Source organism: Musa acuminata, chromosome BXJ2-6, assembly GCF_036884655.1.
Source record: "Musa acuminata AAA Group cultivar baxijiao chromosome BXJ2-6, Cavendish_Baxijiao_AAA, whole genome shotgun sequence".
Taxonomy (NCBI): domain Eukaryota; kingdom Viridiplantae; phylum Streptophyta; class Magnoliopsida; order Zingiberales; family Musaceae; genus Musa; species Musa acuminata.
This window is the reverse complement of record NC_088343.1, coordinates 34,003,933-34,020,590: the sequence shown is the minus strand read 5'-3', so window position 1 is coordinate 34,020,590 and position 16,658 is coordinate 34,003,933. Positions and strand designations below refer to the sequence as shown.

Genomic DNA, 16,658 nt, shown 5'->3' with positions numbered 1-16,658 from the left:
TGTGCTATGCATAGGTTCTTCAACAAAGTCCATCTTCAATCCTAGCTTATTAGGACCTACAGGAGGTATCATCAGACTTGACTCTTACCATCATAATAGTGACAAAAGCTAGTGAAAGCAGACTTGAGTGGATGTTTCAGATCGGATCAAACCTGCAAAAGATGGTGCCATCAAGAGGAAAGATTCTTCCAATTCGTCCAATATCAAGAGGAAAGATAGATAGTGTAGACGTTATAGCTTTGTCTAGGATTGATACCAAGGCTTGTGATATTTATAGTGGCCAAAGATTTGAAATGCCAAGGTATATAAATATTATCATTGAGCATTATATATGAGGATACTGACGTGATTAAACTGTTGAAGTTTCGCCAACTTTAACCCTTCAATGATATAGCAAGACATTTAGTTTATTTGACATCTTTAATTTTATGCAGCACGTCCTACAACCACAATGTTTCCTCCTGAGTCACTCGTGGGAAAACTCATACATGCAAGATTAGAAAGAGGATGTAATGACTCATCACAATATAACAATACTACATCCATCGTACTTATCATATGTTCCTGCAAACCCCTTTGATTCTCTCTAATTCCCTTATAGTGTGTATTCGATCATTCTCATAATCAATGGTAAAAGCTAAAGCCTTACTCCAGATAGAAAATGACTTTGTCCTGATGATTGTGTGATATTCCAAGTATCTAAGAATCTAAAAGAAATTTGTTTAATTTGAACCAATTCCTAATATTTACTAGCAAGAGAATATTCAAAGAAGACATGTTTAAGAGAATCTGAATAAAACAAGGATGTCTTTAATGTCAAGGCCTCCCAAGTGCTGTCCCAGCTAACAAGGCAGGTCTTCATTTTAGAAGGATTAGAATTCCAAAGAATTCCATCTTAATAATTTTTTAAAGCATTTTATCAGACATTTTTTTATGCACTTTCAGACATTCCTACTTGAGAAAATAATTGCAAGAAATCAAGCTGAAATCTTTTTTTCCAAATGAACAAAGAAGGGATTATGTTTTGATGATTCAATTGAAGATTATTCCTCATTGTTTTTTGTCTTTATTCGGTTGCGACTAGTGAATATTTTGGAGTGCAATATATAAATTGAGTCCTTTCCTAATAGAATCAAAAAATTCTATATGGTTAGAATTTATTAAATGACTAAGGTTTTTGAATTTGAGGGTATCAATTATAAGATTTGAGGTCACAACCTACTATGACACTGTAATGTATCCTTTGCTAATAGCTTAAACTTGTAAAATTATTAGTCACCCAATCAAAACTCTTTGTCAAAGGTTTTTGTATGTTATGATTCAACTCTATTATAAATAGGCTAGTCGGTTTGGGTTAATCTAGCTCACCATATAAACTCAAACATGCCCCTAAATCAATGTTATAGTTACCATCCTATTAGCACAACCTTAGGCAAAAAAAGGAGTACATAATTGTGATAGAGGAGAAACGCGATTAGGGTAACAAAAATTCTCTTAATGCTTTAGGTATTACATTAGTAATGAATAAACTTGTTATCGCGTTATCTCCTTTCAAAACCAGATCAAAATCACAGAAATTAATAATTATTTGATGATAAAAATAAATCAGCTATTTCTTCTACCTTTTTTTTTTTTTGAGGAATCAGCCCACACCAGAAAGAGAAAGAATTAAAAATATTCATTTATATGAAATGAAAATAAGTATAAACTAAAGAATCATCTAATATTTTTGAGTCACATTGATATCTAGTCTCATGTATGTTAATCTTGATTAGTTTTTAGTTTCACTAAGATTTAATTTTGAAAAAAATAGAATAAAATAGTAGTCATGATTTACTATGTATATTATTTGTACAACAAGTATGGATGAGGTATGAGATCACAATAATATTGCTCATTTGATATTTGGATATACAAACATAAAATTATGCTTGTAAAGGCTAAGCTCATGTACATTAGTGATCGTCCCTATATCTCCCCTACTAAAAAGGATGTAGGTAATACCTGGTCGATGTCAAGCTTGAAGCTTCTATCTCCTCTTACTCCATGATGATATCCAGGAGGAGCACTGTTCAGTCAACCAAAGCCATTGTTGATACATCTTTAGCTCATAGCTTGTGCAGGTTGAGGCTCCATTCCCTGTCTCGCTTCACCAATTAATCCAAATCTGCATGCCGTGCACAGAGGGTTATCAAATGAGTGCTTCTGCAACCACCTGCCTCAATTCCACGAGACCACAAGTGACAGTATGATGGACTGGGATCCGCACCACAGCTCGTCTTGGCCCACCCAGCAGGCAGTTCTTCACCCTTCGATTTGATCACCGAGATCACGATTTAATCCAAGGATTTAAACTTCTAAAATCATCCTTAGTGATGCAAAAGGATCTCTCTTCATCTTATACATACACATACGAATATTTTCAACATTCTCCGCTTCTTATAACCATTATCCTTCCTTTTGGCTAAAGTTTCATGGTAATATTTATTTGTAAAATAAATATTATTTTCTTTTAGTTTTAAAAAATTATAATACTAATATTTTTTTTAATAATTAAATACGATTCGATCAGTTGAGCCATTCATTCGATTTTGATAACTATTATAATATCACACACACATATATATATAGGATGTTTTTGAACCTTAGAGCACAGAACTGTGCAAGTGTGCAAAGCTGGTGGTGTCACCATTCCGGATGGTATCTCGAAAGCTTGGATGAGTGGTGCCGACATGCATACAGGTGGAAAGTTGGAGACGTCGTTGCCTCGCCACCACGGTGGCCACAGCACCAGCCAAACAGAAATAGCTTGGGAAGGAGAGAAAGGAGAAGAAAGAGAGGCAATAGTGGAGGTCAGCGGTGCAGCGGCATCGCGTAAGCCTCGTAGCAGAAGCCGTCATCTCCGCTCTCTGCGTCTTCATTTCTTAAGCGAAAGCAACGTACCATCTCATGCTTTTTTGGATTGTTAATGGTGACACTCAAAGCTTACAGTGGTAACAGCTAATGGTGGCTTTGCCATTTGCATGCCATCTCCTGACATCAGGAGACCAAGAGACAGAGGCTTCTGACACACTCCCAACTTTGCTCTCCCCCTTCCTCCATTCCCGCCCATCTAGCATCATTCAGCTTCAGCAAAAGTTGATGCTGTCACTCAGATTTTGACATAATCTATGAGCTTGTCTTGATCTCTCGACGGGTCATCAAAAGCTGTGTCTACCATCAGCTGTGTCTTCATCTCACCTTGCTTGATTAGTCCTCTTTTGCCATGGCATAACTTGGCAGAATGATACTGTTTACGTATGTGTTTACGTGAAAGCATACACGTCTGCGGTATTTATCTCTCTCAGTAGAGTGCCGTGCGAAAAAAGCACTGTGGAAGCTGCATGTGTTTCCATATCTTTGCTTTATTCTCGTGCGTAGTAGGCTGCTCCTTGTGTTCTTCTTTTCTTGGTCCTCGTGAGGCTCCTCGGCTGCTGCTCTCTTCTGCATCACCCACCATCACTGCATCCACTGGGAGCAGTTTCTTAGGGATCAGAATCCCCCCAACACAAGCTTCAGATCTATGTAGATGTGTTACGTATCAGAGTGAGTAATCACAAAGAAGGGGAGAAGAAGAAGAAGGTTTCTTTAGCAGCATGAGGTTGGCCACGGTAAACGTGCGCACGCAGAGGCTAGCTTTTTGGCTCCCGCGCGCTCTCTCTCTTTTCTCTCTCTCTCTCTCCCCCTTTCGTCACCAAAATCTATACGTCCGGTTGCTTTAAAATTCGCGGCGGGCTGCCCTGGCCCTGTTCCCACGTGCCGCGTTCCTCGCCGACACCATCATTCCCTGCCTCCCACGTGCTGACGCATCATCCACCCTCCGGCTTTCCTTCTCGTTGCGGGTCTTCTCGGTGGGGCCAGTTTGACCGTTGACCTTAGACAAACCCAACTCATATTCAATAGATAAAGCAGGAAGGAAGAGGAAGAGAAAACAAGCTGTTATAGTACATTATATGGATCTATCATGGTTTTAATTCATTTATTTCTATCAATAATAATATCTGATAATTTTCCTTCATTTTTCATTCAGTTATAATTAGACCAGCACTATTTATTGGGTAATTCATAGTGATAATAATATCATTCCCTTCATAATTTAGTGTATGAGGAACATCCAAAACATAATCCATATGAGCATAATATATGAAAGTTGGAGAAGATATAAATATAGCCGCAGTTTCCTTTTAAATGACAGTTGTTTTCACAAACTTCCCACTCTACCCTTCGCCAACTTTGTTTTTTTGTTCCCAGAATGTACCTCCTGCCTTCTATAAATAATCCGGCGCAGGCTTCAGTCATTCCATCTCTCCTTTGAGCTCATCTTGTTTAGAATCTTCACAGAAGGATGCATTACCAGGCGGCGTCGGCAGCGGCTGAGGCGTGGGGATACGTGGCTGCGGCGAGAGGGGCGACGATGGACGCGCTGGAGCGGGTGGAGCGGCTGGCGGGGGAGAGCGCGGTCGTCATCTTCAGCGTCAGCACCTGCTGCATGTGCCACGCAGTGAAGCGGCTCTTCTGCGGCATGGGGGTGAGCCCCATGGTAGTGGAGCTGGACGAGGACCCGCGCGGCGGGGAGATGGAGCGCGCCCTCGCTCGGATCCTTGGTGGCGGAGGAGCGGCAGTGGCAGGAAGCGCCGCCGTGCCTGTGGTGTTCATCGGCGGGAAGCTGGTGGGGGCCATGGACCGGGTCATGGCCGCCCACATCAACGGCACCCTCGTGCCCCTCCTCAAGGATGCCGGCGCTCTCTGGCTCTGAACCCACCGCCTCAAAACCACGAACGGTATGATCGGTTCGCGTCTTCCTCTTATAATGCAGCTACAGATTACCAACTTTTTCATTTAATATGACTTCGTTTTCTATCTAATATTGGTTACTTAACAAGGTTTAAAAGAGAGAGAGTGAGAGAGAAAGAGAGAGAGAATGCGTGTGTGTGTGTTTGTGCGAGAGAGAGGGAAGGGAGGTTGGTTTTTTGGGTCCTCCATTTTGGGTACAAGATGATTGATATGCAAAGGCTTTGCTTGTATTACCTTCTTCTATAATTTTCTTCCTTTTTCTTCTGGGTTTTCGTGATCATGTGGGGTTTGACATGAATGATAGTGATGATGATCATATGTATAGAAACTTCTTGAGTGTTGAGCAAAAACTGGCCAAATGGATTGTTTCCTTCTACGAGTTCATCCAAATGCAGTGCTTGTCATCTCTCTAGTTAATTTATATCATGGATCTGTCCTGAACTTTTGCTTGACGAGTCAAAATGAACTGCTATTTAAACTTCTTCTTACTACCTTTTAATTTCAAGCTTATGACTCTGGGGCACAGTGAGTTTTGAGTTACTGAAAGAACAGGAGCTTCCTCGTGATCGAGAGCATTGAAATCATACGATATGTTGGGAAAATGCTGCTCCATTGAAATCAAGAGCACGATATTCCTTCTTTGAAGAAGAGCGAGGAGGAATGTGGTTGAAATCTTCAGTTTGCGGGAGAGAGAGAGAGAGAGAGAGAGAGAGAGAGAGAGAGAGAGAACGTCATCAACGACCAGACCACCAGAGCGAGAGAGAGAGAGAGAGACAGAGAGAGAACGTCATCAACGACCAGACCACCAACTTCCACGTTCGTGCGAAGCAAGGTGGAATGGGGGGACATCGTTGTCGGTGTCGAGACGAATGAAAATCCGCCGCGTGTCTTGATGTGCCACCTACACCAACGGGCCGGCGCACTCCGGATCCAAAGGCACGCATCTCCACGAGAACGTGTGGCACATCGATTCCAGCACTAGTGTTTTTTTTCCTGTTTTAGCCCCTCACATTTTTTAATTTATATGGAAATCTCTCTTTTTTATTTTAATTTAGAGAAAAATTCTGCTGGGATCTAATCACCTTCCTCTCTCTCTCTTTATGGGTTCCTCACATATTTTTCATCATTGTGTATGTTTGGCTTTCACAAACATATGTTATATATATATGGCATAATGCATCGCCAAAATCAATCTTTTCCTTGGATTGGTTACCTAATTTCACATCTCAAAAGATATGGAGGACTACTTTGAAAAAAAAACCATTTTTCATTGGTTTTGTTGTCAGGAATATTTGATCTGAGATATATAAATAACATCGTTCAATTCCATACATCCAGAACAGCAACATATACGGATATCAAGATCGATCAAATTTCGTCTTCACCCATAATTCAACCGAGCATCCGATATCTTTTGTTGACCCGGATCCATATTACCTATTTAATGGATCCAATTTGCCACCCATAGTTCGACCCGGCCCAATATGGTGTTTCTTCTGACTTTGCCCGTTATTGGATCTCCCTGTGGATATGTTACATATATAGTAGTCTCTTACAAGACTGAGATCTAACATCATCTTTAAAATAAAAGTAATCTTTAGGCATGTGTGCATCAGTGTATATATGCTGGTTGTGATATGTCCAAATTTGAACATTGTTGTTGTAAGCTAAAATAAGATTATTCTTGGAGATGATGGCAGTGTCAAATTTTAATCGCCACCTCATCCCACAAGTCTAATAAAAAGGACCATGATAGAGAAAACTATAGGAACTGTTTTTATTTCTTCACGCATATATATAACTACAAGAAGCTACCATTACTTATACTGACTGCAAAGACCAGAGTTACCGTCACAACTTACACATCACTGACAACATACACAACCTTCTTAACTGGAGGCACGGCATGAAGCTAATCAACCAATGGGCATGCCACTTGACTGCTATCAGACCTCAACAGAAGCCATTACTTCCTTGTTCTCATCAATCTCCTTCTGATCTCCGTCTCCCACCTTGTCTTCGCCATGAGTTTCCACCGTCCGATGGACCTCCACAGTAGTCTGGTGATGGAAATATAAAGAGGAATAACCTTTGTATATGAACAAATACTAGAAGACCATAATACGCAGCGGAATAAAATGAAAACATAATCAAACAGAACACCAAGATATACGTGGAAAACCCCTTCAATGTGAAGGGTAAAAACCACGGGGCAAACTAGAGATAATCCACTATGAGAATAATGAATATACAAATCTCAATCTCTTGCCCAAAACCCTAGCAACAACCATAAGAGAATAACTGGGATATAAGGATCACGTCACTGCCCACAATATCTAAAACCTCCCCAAGTAATCACAGCAAGAGTCTACTGTAGATTTGATCTAACCTGAGATGAGAACACTGCTAGATGATTGAGAATAGTATCTCTGCGTTGTCCTTGTCTTCTTCCCTTTCTTTCTCTTGTTTTTCTGCCTTGTTCTTCTCTCTTTGTTGCTACGAGAATGTCAACGTTGCTACCTTTTTCTGCCTCTTTTCTGCGTCTAAAACACAGCCCCCACACCCCTCTTATATTGATCTAGGGTTAGGTCAAAGGGGTGTGGGTTGTGGGCTGATAAAACCCACCATGGGCTGAACCCACTTTGGGCTGCCAGCCCAACAACCTCCCCCTTTAGCCCATAAGGGAGGTTGTCCCATGACTCCTCAATGTGAAGTCATATCGACCAACTGTCGGCATATCTCCTGTCTTTCTTTTGGTAAGGTCTTCGTCAACATATCTGCTCCGTTGTCATCTGTATGAATTTTCTAAAGCTGCAACTGCTTTTCTTCAAATACATTTCGAATCCAGTGGTATCTGACATCTATATGCTTTGACTTGGAATGAAACATTGGGTTCTTACACAAATGGATGACACTCTGGCTGTCACAATGTACCACATAATTTTCTTGTTTCAGCCCCAATTCTTATAAGAATTCTTTCATCCATACCATTTCTTTGCATACCTCTATAGCAGCAATATATTCTGCTTCTATGGTGGAGAGAGCAATACACCTTTGTAACCTGGATTGCCATGACACAGCTCCCCCTGCAAAAGTAAGTACATAACCTGAAGTAGACTTTCTCGTATCTATATCTCTTGCCATATCTGCATCTGTGTAACCTGTCAACACATGTGGTCCACCTCCAAAGCTTAAACAAACCTCAGAGCTCCCTCTGAGATATCTAAAAATCCACTTCACTGCTGCCCAGTGCTCTTTGCCTGGATTTGCAAGTAATCTGCTAGTAACACCCACTGCATATGCGATGTCTGGCCTCGTACACACCATTGCATACATTAAACTTCCAACTGCTGAAGCATAAGGAACCTTTTGCATTTTCTCCTTCTCCTCATCACTTGACGGACTCTGTTCTGAGCACAACTTGAAGTGACCTGCAAGAGGAGAACCAACTGGTTTTGCATTGCTCATACTGAATCTTTCCAATACCTTCTCGATGTATTTCTTCTGTGACAACCAAATCTTCTTGTTTTTCCTGTCACGAGAAATCTGCATGCCTAGTATTTGCTTTGCTGACCCTATGTCCTTCATTGCAAAAGACTCATTCAGTTCCTTCTTCAACCTATCAATTTTAGACATATCTTTCCCAAGAATAAGCATGTCATCAACATAAAGTAAGAGAATAATAAAATCCTCACTAAACCATTTGATGTACACACAATGATTTGAAGCCGTTCTTTTGTATCCATTTTCTGTCATAAATGAATCAAACTTTCTGTACCATTATCTTGGAGCTTGCTTTAGCCCATACAAGCTCTTCTTCAACTTGTAGACAAAATTATCTTTACCTTTGACTTTGAAGCCTTCTGGTTGCTCCATATAAATTTTCTCCTCCAAATCACCATGAAGGAAAGCTGTCTTCACATCTAACTGCTCAACCTCTAAGTCCTGGCTAGCAGCAATACCAAGAGCAACATGAATAGAAGACATTTTAACAACAGGAGAAAATATCTCTTCAAAGTCAATACCTTTCTTTTGACCAAAGCCTTTCACAACCAATCTAGCTTTGTACTTTGGTTGAGAACAATATTCTTGAGTCTTCAACCTAAAAACCCACTTGTTCTTCAAGGCCTTCATTCCATTTGGTAGCAGCACCAAATCATAAGTGTGGTTCTTCTGAAGAGCATCCATCTCTTCCTACATAGCAACTAACCACTTCTCTTTATGCTCACTCTCAACTGCTTCCTGGTAACTCTCTGGTTCACCTGCATCAGTAAACATCACATACTCATCTGTAGAGTATCTTCTGGAAGGTTGACGTTGTCTAGAAGATCTTCTCAACTGAGGTTCTGCGGGAACTTGCTCTCCTACTTCTTCTTGCTCTCCTACTTCTTTTTGCTCAACATGTCCTGCAGGTAAATCAACATCAAGCTCTACACTATTTTCCTGCACATCTCCCCCATCACCCTGATATACTAGAGGAATAACTGGGTCACAATCTGCTAATCCTTCTGTAGAAGTCTTGGCTGGTGCCTTCTTCTTCAAATCCTCAAAGGTTTGATCCTCAAAGAAGACCACATCTCTGCTCCTGAACACCTCCTGCTTTTCTGGATCCCAAAGCCTGTAACCAAACTGATCATGTGAGTAACCAAGAAAAATACATTCTTTAGACTTACCATCTAGCTTGGACCTCTCATTATTTGGAACATGTGCAAATGCACGACAACCAAACACTCTCAAATGCCTGTAGGAAACATCTTTCCCTGACCATACATGCTCTGCAACATCACCATCTAGGGTTGTACATGGTGATAAGTTGATCACATCAACTGCAGTCCTCAAAGCCTCATCCCAAAACCTTTTGGGTAGCTTGGCCTGTGAAAGCATACATCTAATCTTTTCCATAATGGTGCGGTTCATCCTCTCTGCAATTGCATTATGTTGAGGTGTACCAGAACTGTCATCTCATGTTGGATCCCATGTGACCTGCAATAGTCATTAAACAATCCCATATACTCACCACCATTATCTGATCTTATGCATTTCAATTTCCTTTCTATCTCCCTTTCAACCCTGGCATGAAACTCTTTGAAGACATTAATAACCTGATCTTTGGTCTTCAAAGCATAAGCCCAAACTTTTCTGGAAAAATCATCTATAAAAGTGACAAAATAAAGTGCACCACTTATACCAAGAACATCAACAGATCCACCAAGAGTTTTTGTCCTTAAAGGACCACATACATCTGTATAAACACGGTCTAAGGCATGCATTTTTCTAGACAAAGCAGCACTAGCAAATGAAACTCTATGTTGTTTACCAGCCAAACAATCAATACAAGGGTTCAGATGTATACCTCTGAGATATGGTAATACCTCTCTTTTGGAAAGAACTTGCAGCCCCTTCTCGCTCATGTGTCCCAATCGCCTATGCCACAACTCCATACTGAAGTCTTTCTCTGTAGCATTTAACTGCTCACCATAAGCTTTAGCCTGCAACTTATACAAAGTATGACATTTCTTTCCACTAGCTATAACAAGAGAACCCTTACTGAGCTTCCATTGCCCTCTATGAAATCTGCTTTCATACTCTTCATCATCTAGTCTTCCAACTGAAATTAAATTCAGCCTCAAGTCAACCACATGCCTCACATCCTTAAGTACCAACTTGCAGCCAAGGTTGGTCTTTAAATGGATATCACCCATGCCAATGATGTCTGATGTGCCATAGTTACCCATCTTGACAACACCAAAGTTTCCAGACCTGTATGTAGCAAAAAATTCTCTCCGAGGTGTAGCATGATAAGAAGCACCTGTGTTAATCACCCACTCAAGATCCTGACACACACAAGAAAAAATATCATCAGAAGGAGACAAAATCAAATAATCACCACCCTGCACTATAGCTGTAGTATTATCCTTTGACTCTGTAGACTCCACTTCTTTTCCCTTTTTCTTGTTCTTCTTAGGTTGCTTACATTGGTTCTTGTAATGTCCTTTCTCACCATAGTTATAGCAAACAATATCTTTTCTTGATCTTGACTTGCTCCTACCCATACGTGAACTGCTTCTAGACTTTGACCTTCCTCTGTTCTCTGAGATAAGTGCCTATGAATCATTCTGAGATGTTGCCGAACTCTTTCTTCTTAACTCCTCATTCAACAAACTGCTTGTTACTTGACTCATAGTGACAATACCATCTAGCGCAGAATTACTAAGGGAAACCACCAGTGTCTCCCAACTTTCTGGTAATGAACTGAGAAGTAACAATACCTGCAACTCATCATCAAGAGATATTTTCATAGAGGATAATTGGTTAGTAATACTCAGCATTTCATTCAAATGCTCAGCAATAGAAGCACCCTCTCTATATTTTAGGTTCACAAGTTTTCTGATCAAAAAAGCTTTGTTGCAAACTGTTTTTCTTTCATAGAGACTTTCCAATTTTTTCCAAAGAGAATATGCAGAAATTTCAGTAGAAACATGGTGAAAGACACTACCATCAAGCCATTGTCTAATAAACCCAATTGTTTTTCGATCTAACCTCTTCCACTCATCATCTGTCATAGTTGTAGGTTTTGCATTATCCCCTTGCAAAGGTCCATACAAATCTTTGCAATACAAGAGATCTTTCATTCTTGGTTTCCATATCATCCAATTATTTCCATTCAAACTAATCATGCGAGAAATATTATTGACCTCCATGTTCAAATACAAAAATTAAATCACCAAAACCCCGCTCTGATACCAGTTGATGGGGATATAAAGAGGACTAACCTTTGTATATGAACAAATACTAGAAGACCATAATACGCAGCGGAATAAAATGGAAACACAATCAAACAGAACACCAAGAAATACGTGGAAAATCCCTTCAATGTGAATGGTAAAAACCACGGGGCAAACTAGAGATAATCCACTATAAGAATAATGAATATACAAATCTCAATCTCTTGCCCAAAATCCTAGCAACAACCACAAGAGAATAACTGGGATACAAGGATCACGTCACTGTCCACAATATCTAAAACCTCCCCAAGTAATCACAGCAAGAGTCTACTATAGATTTGATCTAACCTGAGATGAGAACACTGCTAGATGATTGAGAACAGTATCTCTGCGTTGTCCTTGTCTTCTTCCCTTTCTTTCTCTTGTTTTTCTGCCTTGTTCTTCTCTCTTTGTTGCTACGAGAATGTCAACGTTGCTGCCCATGTTGCTGCCTTTTTCTGTCTCTTTTCTGCGTCTAAAACGCAGCCCTCACACCCCCCTTATATTGATCTAGGGTTAGGTCAAAGCGGTGTGGGTTGTGGGCTGAACCCACTTTGGGCTGCCAGCCCAACAGGGCCGTGTCACGATTTGTGATCGGTAGGACGTGCTCCGGCGGCTCCTGCTCGACGATGGCGACCTTCTTCCTGTCCTTGTATGCTACGTAGAACGCCATTTGCAGGATCCCGAAGATAAACCCCAGCACATTGGGCAGCTATGGAGCAGGAAGACGGGGAAGAAGATAGAGTGATCTGGTGCTACAGTGCGATCGAAGCAGCTAAATGTAGGTGTTTGATGAAATTACCGAAACGTATAAATCCCTGATCAATAAGCCGTACGCGAACCAGACGACCGCGCTCAACGTGAGGAAGAAGGAGAGCGAGAACGGCATGAACTCCACGCTCTTTGTCCGTATGACGAGCCTCTGAGCAAACACGGAGTGCGTTAGTTTGCCACACTAACTGCTTACCGAGGCATTGCATTGGCGCATGTCGAACTCACAATGACGCTTAGGGGAGCCACGAAGACGCTGACGGAGAAGCTCACGCAGATCCATCCGAGAATTTCAACTCGTTTCGCGCCTTCCGACAGCAGCAGAGTCAGCAGAAGAATCAACCCGAACATGGCGACGATGACGAGCAGAACCAGCTTCGCAGTAAAGATCTGCAACATAGAGACAAGAGATGGATCGTGTTAATTGCCGGCCTCAACAAATTCCCTCTCCTACGCTCTGTGTACCTTTGTCGCCTTCGGCGCGTAGACGATGTAGACGGTCTCGATGGCGCAGCCGACTGAGTTGATGGTGATGAGCAGGCAAGCGTCGGTCTTGAGGAACGCGTAGGAGATCCATAGCATGGCACTGAAGAGAGCAACCACGTACGGCACCGACTAAAACCCTTCGGTGGACTTCCTCTTGTACACGCGATAGAATGTCGGCCTGCATTGGCGTTGATTGAGACCAGTAAGATCACTACAATTAATGCCTGGCATAAACAAGGTTGAATGGAAAAAGAAGAAGAAGGGAGGAAGAAGATGCTCACAGTGGCGCCAGGTACACCATGAAGGAGATGATGTTACCTTTCGATCAAAGCCAATGCTGTGTTAGTGATCTCATCAAACCAAAAGCAGTATTGACACAACAAAAACTTGAGGATTAATATAATATGATGGCTATGCTTTGATTTGCTTTATAATATAATATGATTCCACTTCATAAAACTGCACCATTTTGCATCATCATTAGAGAGAGATCCAACCATGAAGACAGCAGTAATCACCATTGAGCTCCATACAAATAGGGAAAGAGAGATTTTACCTAGGATGCCAAAGGTGAACGCCCAAGGACGGTCCAAGGATAACCCAGCTGCCATCTCTCTAGTATATGGCGAGCACTAAAAGGAAGTGAAATCTCCTTGAGAAGGAGACCCTCCAAAGTGGCTCGCAGCGGGCCTGAGTGCTTGGGGAATGAGGAATGACGAAGGCCATTTTATAGGGAGGAGGGAGTGAACAGTGAACTTATAAATCACGTCGAACAATTAGCTTATCCTCAAAACAACATGGAAATACGTAATCGCATGACAAGCTGCATGTAGGTAAGTAAGAGATCGTATTTAAGTTACATTACTTACTATGTGGGAAAAGGAGCCATGCAGTGGTGTTTGCATTGTGTTATTAGGGAAAAATATTATTGATGTTCTGAACAACTTGATGTAATTTATACCTATATGTGCAGAAATATCAATTATCCCCAAAATAAGGATATTGTGCTCTCGAGGTAGAAATATCATTTTCTCGATGTGAAAATATTATGCTCCTGAGATAGAAATGTCGTGCTTTCGATATGTCACTTGCACAAAGATCGAGGTCAGGTGGTTTCCTGACCCGATCCTTTCGACGCTCAAATTAGTAATCTAAAATCCTAAAATATAGGTTTGAATAGTTTAAAAGCAGTCCCTTTGGTTTAAGATGCATTCATCGTCATAATGGATAAGAAGGAGGCTTGTAATAATCTTTATTATCATAAAGGATGAAAAAAAAGTTTGTGATTATCTTCTTTGTCATAATAGATAAGTAGGAAATTTGTGATTCTTTCTTATCATAATGGACGAGAAGGCAACTTATGTTTTCTTACTTTGAATTTTCGCCATGTAGGCAGATAGGTGGAGGGTAATTTGGATCTTACATGGTAATCACATGTCAAATGATAGTAAATTCCCTATCATTTGTCCCCCCTCCGAAGGAGTGCTTCGGGGCTCTTGCAAGAGGGGTTCGAAGCATGTCATATAGTTTGTTTAACATGGGAGCATTCGAGATCTCGTCTTGTGAGTTGGGTTTTCCCAATTCAGGTGTTTCGAGCACATTGGGCTTATGTTTCTACTATAGCGGATTTCTCTTGGCATCAGTTTGGTTTTCTCGACTCATGTGTTTCAGGTGCATCTGGCCTTACGGCTTTGCCATAATGGATTTATTATGGTGCAGGTCAAGTTTTCTCGACTCATGGATTTCAAACGAATTTGGTTTTATGTCTCCGCCATAATAGATTTATCTAGGTGTGGGTCAAGTTTTCCTAACTCATGCATTTGGAGTGTATTTGGCCTTATGCGTTTATTGTAGTGGATTTATCTTAGCACGGGTTGAGTTTTCTCGACTCATACGTCTTAGATGAATTTGGCCTTATGCCTCTATCATAGCGAATTTATTTTAGCGTGAGTTAGTTGACTCATGCATCTCGGGCGTATTTAGCTTTACGCCTTCGCCATATTAGATTTCTCTTTATACATGTTAGGTTTTCCAAACTTACGTGTCTCAGGTGCATTTGTCCTTGCACATTTGTTGTAGTAGATTTATCTTAGTGCAGGTTGAGTTTTCCTAACTTACTCATCTCGGGCACATTTGTCCTTGTGGTTTCATCATATTGGATTTATCTTAGTGGGAGACGAGTTTTCCTAACTTATATGTCTTAGGTGTAGTTGGCCTTGTGCCTTCATCGTAGCAGGTTTATCTTGGCACAGGTTTTTTCGACTTATGCATCTCGAGCGCATTTGGCTTTGTGTCTCTGTAGCATATTTTTCTTCATGTGAGTTGAGTTTTCCTTACTTATACATCTTAGGCACATTTGGTCTTACACCTCCACTGTAGTAGATTTACCTTGGCATGGGTCGAGTTTTCTTGACTTACACATCTTGGGTGCATTTGGGCTTGTGCTTCCATTGTAGCAGATTTATCTTAGCGCGAGTTGGGTTTATTGATTCATACGTCTCGGGTGCATTTGGCTTTGCATCTCTATCGTAGCAAATTTCTCTTTACATGAGTTGGGCTTTCCTAACTTATGCGTCTTAGATGCATTTGGCTTAGTGCCTCCACGTAGTAGATTTATCTTAGTGTGGGTTCAGTTTTCCCGACTCACATGTCTCAAGTGCATTTGGCCTTGCGCCTTCACCGTAGAAGATTTATCTTGGCCCGGGTTAGGTTTTTTTGCCTCATGTCTCTTGGGCGCATTTGGCCTTGCATTTTCGCTATAATGGACTTATCCAGTTGCAGGTTGGGTTTTCCCGACTTACGCGTCTCGGGCGTATTTGTCCTTATGCCTCTATCATAGTGGATTTATCTGGGGATGGGATGGATTTTCTCGACTCACGTGTCTCGAATGTATTTGGCCTTGCGCTTCCATTATAGTGGATTTATCTTAGTGCGGGATGGGTTTTCCCAACTCATGCATATCGAGCACATTTGACTTTGCACCTCCAACATAGTAGATTTCTCTTTACGCGAGTCGGATTTTCCCAACTTAATCATCTCAGGCATATTTGGCCTTATATCTCCATCATAGCATATTTTTCTTGGCAAGAGTTGGGTTTTCCAAACTTACGCATTTGGGGTACATTTGTCCTTATGCTATACTATAGTGGATTTATCTTAGCATGTGACAAGCTTTCTTGACTCATATGTCTCAGGCGCATTTGTTCTTACACCTATATTATAAAGGATTTATCTTGGTGTAGGTCGGGTTTTCCTAACTCATGCATCTCAAGCATATTTGGCCTTATGACTCTGCCATGGCAGATTTATCTCAGCGTATGTTTGGCTTTCCTGGCTCACGTGTCTTGGGCGCATTTATTTTTGTGCCTCTGTCATAGCAAATTTCTCTTTACATGAGTTGAGCTTTTCTAAGTTACATGTCTCGAGCGCATTTGGCCTAATGCCTCCATCATAATAGATTTATCTTGACGTAGGTTCAGTTTTCCTGAATCACATGTCTTGGGTACATTTGACCTTGTGTCTTTACCATAGCTGATTTATCTTGGCGTAGGTCAGGATTTTTCGATTTATGCCTCTTGGGCGCATTTGGTCCTATGCCTTCGTCAAAGTAGATTTATCTTGTTACGAGTTAAGTTTTTTTAACTTATATATCTCAAGCGTATTTGTTCTTGTGCTTCCATCGTAGTGAATTTATCTTGACGTGAGACGAGTTTTCTCAACTCATGCCTTTTGAGCACATTCGGCCTTATGCCTCCGTTGTAGCGGATTTATCTTAAAGTAGGTCAAATTTTCCCGACTCACGCG

At 41.1% G+C, this 16,658-nt stretch overlaps 1 protein-coding gene and 1 pseudogene across 1 annotated transcript; one reads left to right on the top strand and one right to left on the bottom strand.

Annotated features, from left to right (window-relative positions):
• The first annotated feature begins 4,361 nt into the window (after positions 1–4,361).
• LOC135613591 (glutaredoxin-C5-like) lies at positions 4,362–5,798 on the top strand. The gene has a single exon (XM_065110617.1). It carries the CDS (start codon positions 4,385–4,387, stop codon positions 4,793–4,795), a length of 411 nt encoding a protein of 136 aa, XP_064966689.1. The 5' UTR covers positions 4,362–4,384; the 3' UTR covers positions 4,796–5,798.
• Positions 5,799–12,072: 6,274 nt separating this feature from the next.
• Positions 12,073–13,465, bottom strand: LOC135613940 (bidirectional sugar transporter SWEET14-like; annotated as a pseudogene).
• Positions 13,466–16,658: the final 3,193 nt, after the last annotated feature.